Raw genomic sequence first — 17,968 nt, forward strand, 5'->3', positions numbered from 1 at the left:
CTGCTCATAGTGGGACGCTGCATAGTGCTTTGGGCCGTTTCCACTGCTTGCAGCAGGATGCTGCATGGCTTTTTGGGCATGGTGCTTCATACCATTGCCATTGTTTGCAACAGGACACTGTGTGACCTTCTGCCACGAGCGACGGCAATGACCTGAAGAGCCACGGAGCTTCTTGCTGCGAGTGGCAGCAACAGCATGAAGCACCATGAAGGCGTCCTGCCAAGAGCAGCGGAAATGGGCCAAAGCACTGTGCGGCTTCTTGCTACCAGCAGCAGCAACGGCATAAAGCACCATGCGACGTCCTGCCATGAGTAGCGGCAATGGCACAATGCGCCACATGGTGTCCAGCCGCAAGTGGCGGCAAGCGGCCACTGAAGAAGTCAAGCAGCGGCACAACAGGTGTCGAGGTGTGGGAGACCTGGCTGTGATGGTCTCAAGGTAAGACACCCCCCAAAAATAAGACCTAGTACCTCTTTTGGAGGCAAAAAAATTATAAGACGATGTCTTATTTTGGGGGAAACACGGTATATATATCATTCACCAGCAATTCACTACATGTTATCAGAAAGACTTTTACAAATGAAGTAACAAAAAAGATTATTCTCTGTTCTTTTATAAGAAATTGCTTTGGGCATCATCTCATGCAGTAGACACACCAATGATTAATTTTGATTACCATCATTTTGCAAAAGATGGGAAACTGGAGAATTTGCTGGGTCCCCAGCTAAAACTTCACTGGGAAGAATTGGGCATCTTTACAAAAAGTGAAAATGCAAGTTCCCGGTGAGTATGGTACTCCTTCGTCTGCATGTGTTTGTGCTTTTTATTTAACAGTTTTTCATTCTCCAACTTTACATTTGTGGGTATTTTATGCTATCTTGGTTATAAACTATGGGATATTTTTGTGCAAGTGGAATTATTTATATAGCTTTTCATCACTTTTACATATGGAATAGTCTGGAAAGCTGGTGACACTTTTGGACAACTCATATCTATTGCTGATGTTTCAATCTCATCTATTTGCAAAGTAAATTAATATGAATCATGATTCCTGTAATAGTTACAATTAATTGTTCTTACGACGTTGTATGGGAATCAACGTGTAAAATGTGTAGTCTTGCCTTTCCACTCAGAGTTGGGCTATGGTTCTGAGGGAAAACTGATCTAGCCAATTCCAGCATTCCAGATGCAGATCCTTGATCAATTGTGGCAAAGGAGGCCAGCAATGAATAAATTAAATTGTTATAATTTGTGCCTCTGCTTTAAGACTTATGCTGTTGTCGTAGAATCCAAACTTTTTGTGCTTGAATTGCTCAGTAGAATACTCAACCTATAGGGGGAGGCACAGTACTAATTCTTTTAGTTCTTTGACTTGTTTTTTGAAGTCAACAGATGGGTACCATTCGAATGAATTGTCTGGATTGTCTAAATCGAACTAATACTGTCCAAACCTTCATAGCACTTGAGGTGAGTGATAGAGCATTCAGCTTCTGAGAGTCTGAACAAAAGCTTTACAAGAGGAATTATGAGCAAACATTGGATATTATGTGGGTGGGAAATTTGATTGTTGTCCTGTCTCATTCTGTACTTTTCTTTTTTTCAAATCAGGTTCTCCAAAGTCAGCTAGAAAGCCTGGGATTAAATACCAAACCTATAGTTGAACGTTTTTTGGAATCTTACAAAGCAATGTGGGCTCTCAATGGGCACAGTCTAAGCAGAATTTTTACAGGCAGCCGTGCTTTAGAAGGAAAAGCTAAGGTAAAGGAAAAAGTGAGCCTCAGTTATTCTGTGACATTTCAATAACTATGAAATTAAATTATTATTCCTATTTTTATGTAGGCTGGGAAATTCAAAGATGGTGCCCGGTCCGTATCACTGACCATTCAGTCAAACTTTTTTGATAGCGTGAAACAGGAAGCCATTGATTTACTGCTTATGGGTGATTTTTACAATGAAGAAGAGAGAATGCTGCTGGATCATACGGCATTACTGAGTAAGCAAGATCGTTTTATTTCAATAGCTCGGCAGTCTTATCTTTTCTTGTATATTTCTTGGGAGTAATCCACTTAAATAAGCTGCACAAGACTTCATATTAGGAAAAAAAATCAGCATTATGTTTGGGACTTCCCAGTAGGATACTCATCCACTCTCTTCACTGTATTCAAAATCAGTGTCTCACGAGTGAAAGGTTTCATCCGTTAGTGGGAGATTTTGATACAGCAATAGAATCCTACTGACAGAATAAAGGACTTGATGATCTCCACCATTTTTTATTCTTCATCCTCTAATCCATAACGCCAATTCAATCTTCTCTAGACAGTTGGATGATCTTTCAGAACACTGAAGGAGGGTGGAATCTGCAAATACCATGTCCCTATTTTTAAACTATGTACGTACCATCCAAAAATGTTCTCACACTATCCATGTGCCTACTTATGAACTCTCGCTAGTAAGAAACATTATTGCTGTAAGGGCTTCAATATAATTTAACATGCTTATCCTGTAATTAGAGAGTACTTATAAAGGAAATACTTGGAAGCATGATAGCAAAATAATTATAAAGAGATAATTTGTAATCACTGCCATGGTTCATAGTTTAAGGGAAAAATAGCTTTCCTTCCTCTGTTTCCTCATCTCCATTAGTGACACCAAGCACTTTGAAAATCATGTCAGAGCGTCAATTTGAATTCACAAATTTCAAGAGAATTCGTGTTGCCATGGGGACCTGGAATGTAAATGGAGGCAAACAGTTTAAGAGTAATATCCTTGGTACCAGCGAATTAACAGATTGGTTACTTGATTCCCCTAAACTCTGTGGGGCTTCAGAGTTTCAAGGTAATAAAAAGTACTACAGGTGATATGATAAAAATATGCATCTGTGTGTATTTGTATGTATGCATGAATATATGAGGATGACATTTGGGACTGCCCAATTCCACTGTAACAAAGTTAGATACTTCTAGTAGGAACTAATTATGTGCATTTGGGCAGGTGAGCTTCATATATTAGTGTTTATCTTCCTTCCTGAAATGGAATAATTAGATTAAGTTGCAAATCAATTCATATGTTTGATTTTTCCCTCCCCACCACAACAGATGATCATTGTCCTGCCGACATATTTGCTGTAGGATTTGAAGAAATGGTAGAATTAAATGCTGGCAATATTGTGAATGCGAGGTACGTTGACACTGAATTGTCGAACTGCATTGTTTCAATTCCTGTCTGAGAGGCTCATTGAATTCATGATAATTTCAGAACTATCATAAGTTTTGTTATTGTCAAAAGTATTTTTAGTTTCCTGAAATGAGTGCGTTCAGTATTTGTTAATTATCTTTTTTCATATGGATATTTTTATACCAGACATATTTATAGTCCAAATAGTTACTTGATGCTCTGTCATTAAAATGTATTTTAATACTATATGGTATAAACTAGCTAGGGTATAATAATCTTCAGTGGTTTTATATAAACATAATAAATAAAATGATTACATATCTCTAGATTCTGATTCATACATGCATGTCTGTTAACCGTGGTGGCACAGTGGTTAGAATGCAGTATTGCAAGTGCTATTGCTGTTGCTAACCAGTGACTTGTGTAATCTTCAAGGACCTTCACAATAGACTTGTATCATCTGATACAAGTGCAATACAGGTAGTTCTTGATTTACAACAATTTGTTTAGTGAGTGTTCAAAGTTACCTCACTGAAAAAAGAGACCTGTGACCATTTTTTATATTTACGACAGTTGTAGCATCCCCACTTAACAACTGTGACAGGAAAGATTGTAAAATGGGTGTGAAGTACACTTAACAACTGTCTCATTTAACAGCAGAAATTTTGGACTCAATTGTGGTCATAAATTGAGGACTATCAGTGCCTGTACATTTCAGTGGAAATAGTTCACATATTCAGCAGAAAGTTATCAGTTGATATTTACTCATATATGAACCAGTACATTAGAACTGACAATCTTTGTGACACAAAGACCACATTGATTGCTTAGTAATTGGCCAGTGACTATGAGTGTGCTTATATACCGTGTTTCTCCGAAATAAGGCCTACACCAACAATAAGCCCTAGCTTGATTTTTGGGGTGGGACTAATATAAGCCCTATCCCAAAAATTTAAGCCCTAGTTTGGGGTGAGGCACACATAAAAATCAAGCTGGGGTGGGGGTGTGGAGCTGTCCCACCTGCCCTGCACCTACTTACCTTGCAGCCAGGCCTCTCTTTGACGGCCCACTTCTTCTGAGACCTCTTCTGCAGCCAGGCCTGCATTTCTGAGTCACAGGGCTTTCTGGAAGGCCTGTGGAACCAAGAACCAAGCTATGGATTCAATCCATAGCTCAGTTCCGCAAGACCTCAGCAGCCAAGCACTAAGCTATGGATTGAATCCATAGCTTGGTACTCAGCTGCTTAGGCCTTCTGGAAAGGCCTGACTGCAAAATGCAGACCCAAATGCAGCTGCAGAACTTCAGCCCCAGAAGAAGTGGACCAGCTGGTTGGGGCTGTCAGTGTTGGGGGTGAGATAAGGCCTACCCCGAAAATAAGACCTAGTGCCTTTTTTGGAGGCAAAAAATAAAATATAAGACCCAGTCTTACTTTCTGGGAAACATGGTATATATCATGCTCAGGTACCCACATCTCTCACTTTCAACATGTAGTAATAAAGAGCTTTCTTTCAGTTCACGGCCATAGAAAAAGCAATTATGCTCAACAGGATTGCTGAGAAAGAAGGAGAAGCAATCTTTAGTGACTTTGGTCAAGATTGCTGAGTGTGGGAGGGAAATTTAGTTTCAGTATGAATTTAGCTTCGTCATATAACTTCCAGAATGTCATATTGATACATGTAATACACATAATTGAATAGTAGCGTACTACTTTAGTCCACATTGGGACTAAAAACCATTTTGCTCAAATCCATAGAATGCTTCATGGAATTTTGTTAAATTATCTGATCAAACAGTATGTTCAAAGACATATAACAATTTTTTTTAGCACAACCAATAGGAAGATGTGGGGAGAACAGATTCAGAAGGCTCTTTCAAGAACACATCGATATATTCTGTTGACCTCAGCACAGCTTGTGGGTGTTTGCCTCTTCATTTTTGTAAGACCTTTCCATGTTCCCTATATAAGGTAGTTCTTCTTGCTTCTGTTTTTATGTGACATCTTTGTGGAGAGATCATGACCAATTGTACATTTTCTTTAATGGAAATAATAATTAAGGAACAACTCTTGTTTATTTCTAATTCTGATTTAAATAGCCTGGAGGAAAATCAAAGTTAGTTGGTTTTGTTGGTTCTTCTCACCAAGGTGGACTGCGATAATTACTTTGTTTTTCAAAATGAAGTTTCTGTATTTCTCAGGTGAATTATAGTTTATCCCTCTCCCCCATTTCTTCAAATAGTTAGGAGCACTTCAAATATTAATTGTTTATGGAAGACAGCCAAATGTTCAGAGGTGGAAACAAGTAATGGTTTTTTATTCCTTTCTATTTTGCATCTGTTCCTGAGTATATATGTCTTGCTGGGAGAGCTGTACACTGTTTATCCATAAACAATAGATTTTATGAATTAAGCCCACATTCATACCCTGGGATAATCATGACTATATGTTCATGTCATGGGTAAACCGCACTTAGGCACAAATACTTACAATATTACTTAAGCACTTTTACATCCTCTCATTCTTTCATCAAAGACTCAGCAAAACCTAGGTGTTGATTTTTTTTTAATTCAGAAAATTATATTAGGATTCATAAAAAGTTATTTTATAAAATTATTTTTAATATTTTTGATTGTTCATATTCTGTTGGTAGTGTTACTTTCATTTTATCCCATGCTATTTTAATGCTTTTATCAGTTTAAGTAATTATTGTACATATATATAGTTTCCAAAATACACCATTGCTAGGCAATAAAAAAACTATAAGAAATGCCAGAAAGAAAGAGGAGCATGCTCAATAAATTCCTCTCTCTTTGAATTGCGTTCTGCTTGAATAATTCACACAATAAAATGAGTGGGTTTTGAGATCTTTTTTGCAATACACTGTGCTCTCCGTTAACAAAACTGTATTTCAGGGCAAGCATAATTGCATGTTCCTTGAAAATAGCTGTCTGCATAGATTGATGTTGGCAGAGTGAAGAATGGCATGCAGAATATATAAAGTTGTTTCTCTCAAGTTGTGACAGCTTATATAACCTTGCAGGTTCAAAATGTTACGCCACACAAGATGTGTATGATATTCAGATCCAAAATAGGAAAAGTCCTTTAGATTTGCCATGGGCAGATTCTCCCTACCTGCTGGTACTTCTTGAAAGACATTTTGCACAGTATCCTCAAGATCCCAGCAAAATAAGTGTTTGAGTTAAGGAAGAAGCACCACCATGTGGACACCTGTACATGGCTTTTTATCACCTCCTTAACAATCCCTTTTAGGGACGCGGTGGCTCAGTGGGTTAAGACGCTGAGCTTGTCGATCAGATGGTCGGCAGTTTGGCAGTTCGAATCCTGAGTGCCGCATAACAGTGAGCGCCTGTTACTTGTCCCAGCTTCTGCCAACCTAGCAGTTCGAAAGCATGTAAAAATGCAAGTAGAAAAATAGGGACCACTACGGTGGGAAGGTAACAGCGTTCTGTGCGCCTTTGGCGTCTAGTCATGCCGGCCACATGACCACGGAGACGTCCTCGGACAAGCGCTGGCCCTTCGGCTTTGAAACGGAGATGAGCACCGGCCCCTAGAGTCGGAAACGACTAGCACGCATGTGCGGGGGAACCTTTACCTTTACCTTTTTTAACAATCCCTTAAATGAAACATATATTTTCTTGGGGTCCCAAAACTACTGGATGAACCGAAGAGAAGATATCTTTTTTTTAGGGAGTCACCATCAAACAGAGTGAATGTGCTCAGGCCAGATCTTAAGCACCTTCTCACTTAAAATCTGAAGAGTACACATTTCTATTCAAAGCTAAACAGAAAATTTTCATTAATAAGGGTCTGTGGTTAACATCTCATATTCAGTTTCCTGGAGAAACTTCCACCAGAGACTTTTATGTGCCAGTTTTAGTTTGAGGATTGAACTGATATATCAAAAAGTAGGCAGAACAGGAAAAAATGTGGCTTGTGTACTTTATTTATGAATTATTTTCCCACTCTTTTATCAATTTAATAATTGCTATTTGGTGAAATGTTTTTTTGGGGGGGCTCTTGAGGTACTCCAGAAGTGTTTGCTTTTATTGTTGCTGTTTTAAGAAAATGTAAGACGTGCACCTCTTGTTGACCAAAAATTACTCTGCAATTTTGCTGGGAGTTTTTTGGTTGCATGAGTTACTCGATTATCTTTCCTATCATAATATGATAAGAATCGATGTAAGGATAGTTTAGTAGTATCAAGTTATGGTCATACACAAATTAGTTAATGTCACTGAGTTCAGCACAAGCTTTCTATATTTCTCTCTTTGGGTATGGCTTGCACCTCAGATCATGTGGAGAGAGACCTGACTTTGATTAGATGATACATTTTTTTCCCTGTAATTTACACCTGTGGTATCACTGAACAAATGATCTTCACAGTATAACACTGTTGTCTGCAATTAGGATTCTGGCTCTACAAGTGTATGCGTCCACATGAACTTAAACTCTTAAATGTAACAAGGAATGTCTGCTGCAGATAGCTGTTCTATACATGTCAATGACCAGATGTTTGTTGACATCTTCAGCATGGGGTTTTTTTGGGGGGTGGGTGGGAGGGGAAGACCAGCTCGCTGGGGTATTTAATTGGACACTTCTAGTGGTTGGCTTGTCTCAGTGGGGTTTTGCTGGTCTTTTGCTGGAAGGAGGAGATGCAATCTCCAATATCTATATAGGATTTATTTATTTTTTACCAACAGCATTGCCAGTGCTGGTATAATGTCAATAGGCTGAGCACAACCAACCTTTGTGTTCCTTTTGGGAGCAATTGGAGGGCTTTAAAGGATGTAGTGGTTGTTTCTGCCCCTTAGTTTTGCAGAAAGACACATCACATTGTTGAAGATCAGCATTTTTGTTGTCAGACTTATATAATCGGGATGAAACCAGAGGCAATGAATGGGTTCTGGGGAACAATATGCAGCCTGCATGCCATAGATAGATTGATCACCTTTTCACCAGAGGCAATTGGAAATGAGGAAAAAATGCCACTCGTTCTTCCATCAGGAATCTCCAATGGACCCACATTCCATCCATGAATGGAAATGCTCTGTTTAGAAAGAACCAAGACTAAAGCAAATTGCTTGTTCAGGATTTTCAAATTCTTCCTAAAAGTTTAATTTTTTGCTTTGGGTTTTATCACCTTCTGCCCAGGGATATAGCAGTGGACACAGTAAAGACCGGAATGAGAGGAAAAGCTGGAAACAAAGGAGCAGTTGCCATCCGTTTCCAATTTCATAGCACCAGCTTATGCTTTGTGTGTAGCCACTTGACAGCTGGTCAGTCTCAGATAAAAGAACGGAACGAAGACTATAAAGAGATCACTCAGAAACTGAGTTTCCCAATGGTAAGGTCTGGGGAAAGTTTCCTTTACAGTGGTGCTGAATTTGCACATTTTTCAAGATTAAAAATACACATTGGGAAACACCTAAGTGCATGTGATTTTTATTTTACCCAAAGGTACCTTTTTACACTCAGTGTGTTCATGTAAGGTGTGTTCCCTGTTACCAATAGCTTTTTTGCATAGGTCATTTGTTCATTCATTCATTCATTCATCCATCCATCCATTCATTCATTCATTCATTCATTCGGTTCTTTAAAAATTTAGCTCCTGAACAACACATTTTAATAGGTCAATTCCTTACCTACCAACCAGTAGCATAAAACTAATAGAGGCAGTAGGAAAGGTTAGGAATTGGGGGGAAAAGAAGAGAAAGTGTTCTAGAATGCAGCAGTTTAAGTAGCTATTCTTGCCAGTATGATTCCAGATGCAGCTCAAGGTGCTTGCTATCCCCTTTAAAGCACCTTGAGAACTTTTAAGATGTGTGGACTTCAATTCCCAGAATTCTCCACTCAGCATGCTAGATGGGGAGTTCTGGGAATTGAGGTTTACACATCTTAAAGTTGTCAAAATTGAAAAACACTGGTCTAGACATTTGGGGAACTACTTTCTCCCTTTCTGCCTACCTGTAAAAATTAAGAATGGTTCAACCCAGGCCCCTTCCTCTTAGGGAGTGTGATCTACAGCAGGGGTCCCCAACCTATGGGCCGCGGCCCTGGAGCCAGTCGTGGGGTCTTGGCCAGTGGGCTGCAGAAATGGCTGGCCGGTATGCGTAGGCGTGCATTCCCCCCACTCGTGCTAGCGCCCCGCAGCCCCATTTGTGCATGCACACAGGCACAAACCTGACCGCTAGTGCCAGGCAGATGTGCACGGCCCACTTGCGCATGCTGCATGCATGAACGGGGATGCTAGTGCCACGCCAGTGCACATGGCCCCCTTTGCGTGTGTGTGCACACCAATTTTGAAGCTTCTCTCCTTCCTCTGGGCCACAAGCCCAGAAAGGTTGCAGACCTTTGATTTACAGGGACTTGGAAAGTATGCGTTTTCAGCTGCAGCCTCTTTCTTTGCAGTAGCTTGCCTGCTAACATTAAAATCTCCCTTTCCCTCCTGGTTTTCTGAAGACCCATTAAAATGGGGCTGTACCATCAGGACTGGAATGAAATTATTAGGAAGGATATTTTAATTTTTGATCCATTGATTATGGCATTCCTTTTTAAAAATATTTTTGGCTTTTTACCCATTATTTTATTGCTACTATTGATATTGCTATGTTTAAATCAATAAATGTGTGTGTGTAATTAGATATTTAATATTAATATTTTTATTTTACTGTTTTATTGTGTTGCTAGGTACAAATTTTGCAGTTATTTGTATTTTGCTACTGCTATTTGTATTATATTGTGACACTCAAACTTCATCTGAATTTATGAAGATGGGAATTTTTGTACCATTCAGAGTCCACTTGAAAGGTTTATAATTCTTTTAAAATAAGAAATCAGTAATAAATCACGGGAAGGGATTTATGCACTTGGGCCAGGGTTTATACGGCAACTTCAGACTTTCGAGCATGTATTATAAATACATGCTGAGATATATAGAGAATGCAGGCTTTGAAATACAGAGATAGTGATAGCAAAAGAGACAAAAACATGAAATTAATACAATATGCATTGCCTTGTGTATGGTGGCCTTCATTAATATTTTTTTACAAAGATTTTGCAGAAAATTAACTCAGAACATTTGATCTTGCCCTTTGTTAATTTGACCCCAGATCAGTTGCTAAATGTTTCATACGTTCCTGCTGATTATATCCATAGTATTTGGAACCTGTCAAGATATCAAGAATTGTAAATTTTGGAGGCATGGGGATTAGCCGAAACTAAAATTAAATTACCACACAGCAGTGGAAGCAGAAATCAACACCTGATTTGATAACAGATAATAATAATAATAACAATAACAACAACAACAACAATAATAATAATAATAAGAAGAAGAAGTTGGAAGGGACCTTGGAGGTCATCTAGTCCAACCCCCTGCTCAGGCAGGAAACCCTATACCATTTCAGGCAAATGGCTGGCTAGTCTCTTCTTAAAAACTTCCAGTGTTGGAGCATTCATCACTTCTGGATGCAGGTTGTTCTACTGGTTAATTGTTCTAACTGTCAGGAAGTTTCTCCTTAGTTCTAGGTTGCTTCTCTCCTTGACTAGTTTCCATCCGTTGCTTCTTGTCCTGCTTTCAGGTGCTTTGGAGAATAGCTTGACTCCCTCTGCTTTGTGGCAGCCCCTTTGTTAACATCCCAATTAATCTTTTTTCAATGAGGCAGCAAAGGAGACTTTCAAGCAACACGATAAAGATTTTAGTGCTGTTTGGTAGAGAAGATGGTTTTGAGGCCTCCCGCTCCCTTAAAAGTGTTATGTTTATCAATGTTAATAATTTAATCCAGTAACGTAATAATGTACCTTTCATTTGTTGATTAACATAAACAAAATAAAACTGTAAAATAGATGCTGAAATTCTAACCATAAGGAGCAAATTACAGAAAACATTTGGTTTTCCTACAAAGCCGTGTTTCCTCTCCCCTCCCCCCAAACATTTTGTAGCGCTCAGAAAGAGGCTTCTTAAGATGATTGTGGCCAGCTGGGTCACAGAAGAAATTTGATAATGTCATTAAGTCAGGTGGTAATGAAAGAAGGAAGCGATGGCTTCATGGTTATGAAAGGAAGTCTACTAAGATTTGGGTTACTATCTTATTTCTCATTAAGCATTGTATATTCACTTGTATTTCTGAAGTCCCTAACTTGTTTTAGTGGTGGAAAGAATGCAGTATTTTTTATAAATTACAAATTACTTCCATTTCCGCTGAACATGCTTTTGCCACACATTGTTATTAATTCTCAGAACTTAGAGCAATGCTATAACCCTTAGAACTTTAACATCTCTCTTTCTAAAAGATGACCCTTATCTTATGGCAAAGAAGAGGCTGATTTGCTATCATGACAAGTGGGTACTTCGTTAGATTTTTGGTATCTGCACTTTTTCTTCTTCAAACATTTCTTTAAAGATTAAAAGATGTTAGTAGCTAGTGGTATTTTTCTCTGTTTCCAGGATTCAGAGTATAACTCAGACATTAATGTGCTAGAAACCTTAATGCCTTTAAAAGATGCTTTCAATTTTTGCAGAATAATTCTTGTAAATGTCTATACCAATCATTGCCTAATCAAGCAGTTTATATTTGCAAAATTACATTGGCAAATTCACTATTATTATATAGCAGCGCCCTCTAGTGATGGTTTGATTTAGAATTTATTTTCTTTATGGTACCTTTCCAATAATATATCCAGTATCTTTTAGGTTGTTTAGGGCACTTAGTCTGAGATCACTTAGGGCAGGGGTAGGCAACCTCGGCTCTTTTATGACTCATGGACTTCAACTCCCAGAATTCCTGAGTCAGCTGACTCAGGAATTCTGGGAGTTGAAGTCCATGAGTCATAAAAGAGCCGAGGTTGCCTACCCCTGACTTAGGGGTTCATGGATTGATGCTAGGAGCCTATGAACTTGGATTTTAAAAAAAATCTAACTTTATTTCAGTTAACCTCTAACTAAAAAAAAATAGCCAGTTTGGTATAGTCATAGTGGTTAAAAAAATCAAGCTGGAAATGAGGAGACCTTGAGTTCTAGTTCTAGTTTCTTAGACACAAAGCCAGCTGGGTGACCTTGGGCCAGTCACTTTCTCTCAGCCCTAGGAAGTAGGTAATGCCAAGCCACATTTGAAAAACCTTGCCAAGAAAACTGCAGGGACTTGTCCAGGCAGTGAATGGAAGAAAAAACAACAATTTATATATATCTGAGTTGATGAAGAATTTTAAAATCTTGTAGTTTAATGATTTTTTCCTCGAACAGGGAAGAAGTATGTTTTCTCATGACTATGTTTTCTGGTGTGGTGATTTCAACTATCGCATTGACTTGACTTACGAAGAAGTATTTTATTTTCTCAAACGACAAGACTGGAAGACTCTCCTGGAATCTGATCAACTGCAGCAACAGAAATCAAGTGGAAAGGTAGAGATGTCACACTTAAACCATGGTTGCAACATCCTGCAGTTATTTAATCAAGATTTGCGACCTTCCCTGCTGGCGTCCCACAAGCAGAATCAATGGGGAAGCCAGCAGGGAAGGTCACAGGTTGCTCAGGTAGTCTCCCCCCCTGCACACCCTCCCTCAGGCCCTCTACGCTTCAGCCCTGCCTCACCAGCCACAATCACTCCCTTATGTACCTTTCTCAACCTTTCTGCACTCACTCTGCGCCTCCACTGTACATCCCCCCCAAGTGTTGCTGTACCCGCCACTCACACATCCTCACACATTTTCCTGAACCTCTCTGTGGTTGCGCCATGCCTCCCCTGCCATACACATCCCATACCCAGCTGCAGCCACCTCAAACCCCAATGCACTCACCACCTGTGCACTCTGCCTGAGTTGTGTACTTACTCTACACCTCCCCAACCACTCATGCCCCTTCCCCGTTGCATAGCAGACACTCTAAGCCCTACCATGTTCAAGCCATGGCTCCCTGGCCACCTGATTGTCATCACTAAGCAATATGACTGCATCACTTAGCAGTGGAAATTCCAGTTCCCATTGCTGTCATTACTTGAGGCAAATGAAAAACACTTGTATTATGGAAACTGAAATATGATCAATATCCACGCTGCTACTTTACAACAGTTTCTTTTCCGAGTTACTAAAAATGGAAGTGTTTTGGAGGATCTTTAAAGTTTGAAACGATGCTTCTAATTTATTAGTTTGTATATATTACTGAAGTTGAGTTGTTTTTATTTATACTTATAGAGTTAACTATAGCATGTATGTTTTATTGTGCTGTTCTTTTTATGATTGTGCTGTAAACCATTGAAAGCCTTCCCGGTGGATACAGAATGAGATGAGATAAGATGATGTGCATGGCTAGCTCTATAAAACTTATTTTAGATTAACAATATTTTCTTCAATAGATTTTTAAGGACTTTTGTGAAGGAACTATTAATTTTGGTCCCACATATAAGTATGATGTTGGCTCTGAGGCTTATGATACAAGCGATAAATGTAGAACTCCAGCATGGACCGACAGAGTTCTTTGGTGGAGGAAGAAACTTCCAATTGATAAAACAGGTTGGTGGGATCCTTTTTACTCTTTCCTGGGGAATTCTTTAGCTTACAGGGAGGGCCTCCTCAGGGTGCTGCCGGTCAGGGAGTGCTGGCTGGCGGCCCCCAGGGGGAGAGCGTTCTCGGTGGGCAGGCCTGCCCTTTGGAATCAGCTGACTGTGGAACTCCGGATGGCCCCCGGCCTTCGCTCGTTTCGCCAGGACCTAAAAACTTGGCTATTCAAGCTTGCCGGCCTGGACTGAGGGTTTTGGGTTAAGGTTTTAATTTTTAATTATTTTGGGGCTATTTAATTTTATTTTATTTTAACCTGTATATATTGTACTGTTTTAATTTGCCCTGTAAACCGCCCTGAGTCCCTCGGGAAAAGGGCAGTATATAAATCGAAATAAATACATACATACATACATACATACATACATACATACATACATACATACATACATTAGTGCACACTGGCTGAGGAATTCTGGGAGTTGAAGTCCTCAAGTCATAAAAGGGCCAGGTTTGAAGACCCCCTGCATTAGTGTTTCTCAATCTTGGCAGTTTTTAAGATGTTTGAACTTCAACCCCCAGAATTCCCCAGTCAGCATGTTGTTTATTATGTTCAACATAAAATCAGTGCTCAGTTCTGAAACTTCATAGTTTCAGAAGTTTTGCATAGTTTTGCAAAGAACACTTTTTGTTAATGGAATGTAGTTCACACCACTGAGAAAATATTCCTTGGGAAGAGGACATGATACTGAACTAAGAAATAATCCAGTGATTCTCTCATTACTTATAATATTTACTTGTGTGGAGAAAGTTTGATTCTGTAAGAATTTTACTTATTAACTTAAATACTAGGGATAGTTTTATTCTGGTTTCTATCAAACCAACAATTGATTTTTAGTTATATTTCATCCTCAATTAGATTAAGCATTTTCTGTCCTTGATAATCCCAGAAGGCCTTTTTCTATAAACCCAGATTATTGCTTTAACTTCATGGTCATGTAAACTATGAACTTACAGGAATTGGTATTTATCATATTCTATTGTAACACATTCTATTACTTGTTCTGCTGCAAGACTCCTGTAATATAATTGTGTCAATTTACGTCCTTCCTGTCTATTTGATGCCATATGAATGATGAGCTATCATGTAGGCAACATAGCTAGTCAAAATAATGGTGAGTTTGTTTAGTTTTGATTTAGTGAATGGGTTCGTGCATCTCACATAGTTTTTTAAACCCTGGTTGATGGCTTAAATAAAAAAGAAACAACCTCAGCCATTGTGGTTTGCTGTTACATGTGAATCGGGCACATGGTTCTGGAGCAATGCTTGAAATTTTGCTTTAATTGTTCTTAATTCTAAATGTGTTATTTTGTTTTTTCACAGCAGGACAAGTCAGTCTTCTTGATAGTGATCTCAGCGTTGAAACCAACGTCAGACCCATTTGGTCTCCTGGTGCCTTGATGTATTATGGAAGAGCTGAGCTCCAAGCCAGTGACCACAGGTACCATCTTCTTTTCTTGAGTGTCATGGAACACATGCTTTGCAGTTATAAATAGCAATAGCATTTAGATTTATATACTGCTTCACAGTGCTTTACAGCCCTCTCTAAGCGGTTTACAGAGTCAGCATATTGCCCCCAAGAATCTGGGTCCTCATTTTACCAACCTCAGAAATATGAAAGATCGAACTCCTGGAGTGAGCAGTGAGTTAGCCTGCATTACTAGATTCTAACCACTGTGCCACCACAGCTCTTAAAACCCAGACGTAACAGATAGCTTCTCCATTTAAAGTGATCTCTTTTTATGACCCCAGAAAGTCACTACTGAGGAGCAGAATAAATAGAATTGGGCTAGTTGAACCAAAGATTGATTCATTATAAAGCAACTATAAATTATCACAAATATTGACCATTGCTGAGGCTAAAATAACTTCTGAAGTTATGATATTCTTTAGTTCGGATCAGGCTGATTCCTGCTAAACATGACACTGACAGTGTAGATCTGAAGCCTATTTCCTCCACCCCCTTTTAAGTATAAAAATAAGCAAAAATGGTCAAAAGTGCAGTGGATACCCCTGTTAAAATGCCAGGCTTTTGAGATATATATATAAAAATCAAAGATAAATAAATTACTTTAGATAAATTACTTTAGACTTTTTCTATCTTTAAAATAGCATATAAACTGTATGATTCAATTGAAAAACTGGAATCTTTTATGGGGGGGTGTCAAATAACAATTTAATATGCTATGTCAAAGATGGAAAAATTCTGAAGTGATTTATCTTGATCTGATTTTTTTGCATCTCAAAAACCTGACATTTTAACAGGGATGTGTAGATGTTTTTTATATCCCCTGTATATGATGATATCATGGCTTAAACACTGACTTTTTATACCGGTGACCTGACATTAGAAACACAAGGTCACGGGTTCATTGTGAAGTCACAACAACACATTTAATCATTTGTCACAGAGATATCTGTGTCCTCCCTAAACTGTTTATGTGGCTATCAAATTAACTAAAAGACAAGTACTAACAATAATGTGAACTCAATCGGTTATTCTTAGTGATTGTGTGAAGCTGGATAATCATGGATCTTCTGTGATAGATGTACTAGACAATTCTGAATCTATGTTTAGTCCTACTCTAGTTATGCTAGTGTGGTTTTTTTTTATTATATGTCGGTAACACACGCCCCAAACCTGATAATTTAAATTCCAAAACAGTACCATCAAAATTGGCAGAGCTTATAGAAAAATAGTCTGTACACATGTTTATATATTTGTGAGGTGGGGCTGGACTCTGCCTTAACAGTTGAATTATCTGTTTAATCTCACAACAATATTGCCATGCTTTGCAACTTTAGAAGGAATTCCAGGGAAGATTCCCATGTTATCTCTTGCACAGTAGCATTCTGCCAAGTTCTCGGGACCATCAAGGCTTTTATAAATCTTATAGATAATGATGTTCCAACATTTCCATGCCGCTTTGTGGAATCGCTAAATAGAATATTCCTATATCAAAATTCATTTCTTGTTTCTTACGGAAGCAGTTTTGGAGCAGAAATGGTAGACCTGTCACACTGATAAGAGCTGCTGGAAGATTTAGCTAGCAATAGCTGGAGGGCCTAATCCTAACCTGCTGAATGTCATTCTTCATTCTTGTATATGTATTTTAGTTGCATACGAACCTGGACATATGTAGACACAATCTGAGAACTGGGGGAAAAACTACATTGTATGCAACAAAATACCACTGCCAAATTAAATAATGGAGTAATTGTTAGGATTGTTTTATCGTGTCTCTGGATTCCTGGAAATTGTGTGGAGTCAACTTGGGTAGATAAATGCGCGGATGTAATCAATAAATAATTTCAAGCCTCCCTGTGATTCATTGTCTTTTCCCCTATTAGGCAATTATTTATAGGATCAGCTATCTTTTCATTATTAAACAGAGATGTAATATGCTACATAAATTATGTGGAAAAATAGTTTGAGAAGCCAAGCAATCAATCAATAATATTGAGCAGATGTAAATGATTTCAAATAGTTTTGTTACACAACTAATTTTCAATAACCTGTCAGCATTTTATCTCCTGTCCTCTTATCTACTTTCTGTAATCCTTTTTAATTTTTTTTCTTCCCTTGCTATCTCTCTGTAGGCCTGTTTTAGCTATTGTGGAAGTGGAAATTCAAGAAGTTGATGTGTCTGCTAGGGATAATGTTTTCCAGGAAGTATCATCATTTCAGGGACCTCTAGATGCTACAGTGGTGGTGTCTCTATTGTATTGTTCTCCTGAAGAGAAAGATGAATTTCCTGAGGATTGTCAAATGGAGCTTATGCAGATCTTTGAGACTTATGGCACTGTTGTGCTTGTCAGGTAAAATATGATGCTCGTTTTAGAAAATAATCTTTGGATCTTAATTTTGAAGAGAGCTTCCCTCATGGAATGAGACTCTTCGTAAATAAGGAATTGTTCCATTAATATAATTCCAGAAGAAGAGTGGGTTATAAATCTATCAAGCAAACAATAAACTCTTCTTTTATTAATAGGATTTTCTTAAAATTGTGGAGTAAAAAGTTAGGGATCCATGCCAGCAAAATATAATGCTGTTAGAGAACATTGATGGCTGAAAACTTGTTAATGTAATAATAGTTCAATAATAATTAATGAATGTTCAATTATTAACCCACCATTTTTAAGAAGAAACAACTGTCTACTTATTTGATGGCTGATTAGAAATTAGTTCTGTCAAGAGTTTATTTTTTTTTTTATTGAAAAG

The 17,968-nt window shown here is 38.4% G+C and overlaps 1 protein-coding gene across 3 annotated transcripts in view; it reads left to right on the top strand.

Moving 5' to 3' along the window:
• SYNJ2 (synaptojanin 2) overlaps positions 1 to 17,968 on the top strand; it is a 59,440-nt gene that overhangs the window by 23,757 nt on the left and 17,715 nt on the right. For all 3 annotated transcript variants that reach the window (XM_081314551.1, XM_081314552.1, XM_081314553.1), the window contains 12 exons: positions 620 to 783; positions 1,386 to 1,467; positions 1,609 to 1,758; positions 1,840 to 1,993; positions 2,644 to 2,835; positions 3,096 to 3,177; positions 5,000 to 5,140; positions 8,345 to 8,537; positions 12,435 to 12,593; positions 13,544 to 13,700; positions 15,070 to 15,187; positions 17,347 to 17,565. In XM_081314551.1, the coding sequence (XP_081170677.1) occupies positions 620 to 783; positions 1,386 to 1,467; positions 1,609 to 1,758; positions 1,840 to 1,993; positions 2,644 to 2,835; positions 3,096 to 3,177; positions 5,000 to 5,140; positions 8,345 to 8,537; positions 12,435 to 12,593; positions 13,544 to 13,700; positions 15,070 to 15,187; positions 17,347 to 17,565 (1,811 nt within the window). The remainder of the gene's footprint in view (positions 1 to 619; positions 784 to 1,385; positions 1,468 to 1,608; positions 1,759 to 1,839; positions 1,994 to 2,643; positions 2,836 to 3,095; positions 3,178 to 4,999; positions 5,141 to 8,344; positions 8,538 to 12,434; positions 12,594 to 13,543; positions 13,701 to 15,069; positions 15,188 to 17,346; positions 17,566 to 17,968) is intronic.

This window comes from Vipera berus, assembly GCF_964194415.1.
Source record: "Vipera berus genome assembly, chromosome: 1".
NCBI classification, from domain to species: domain Eukaryota; kingdom Metazoa; phylum Chordata; class Lepidosauria; order Squamata; family Viperidae; genus Vipera; species Vipera berus.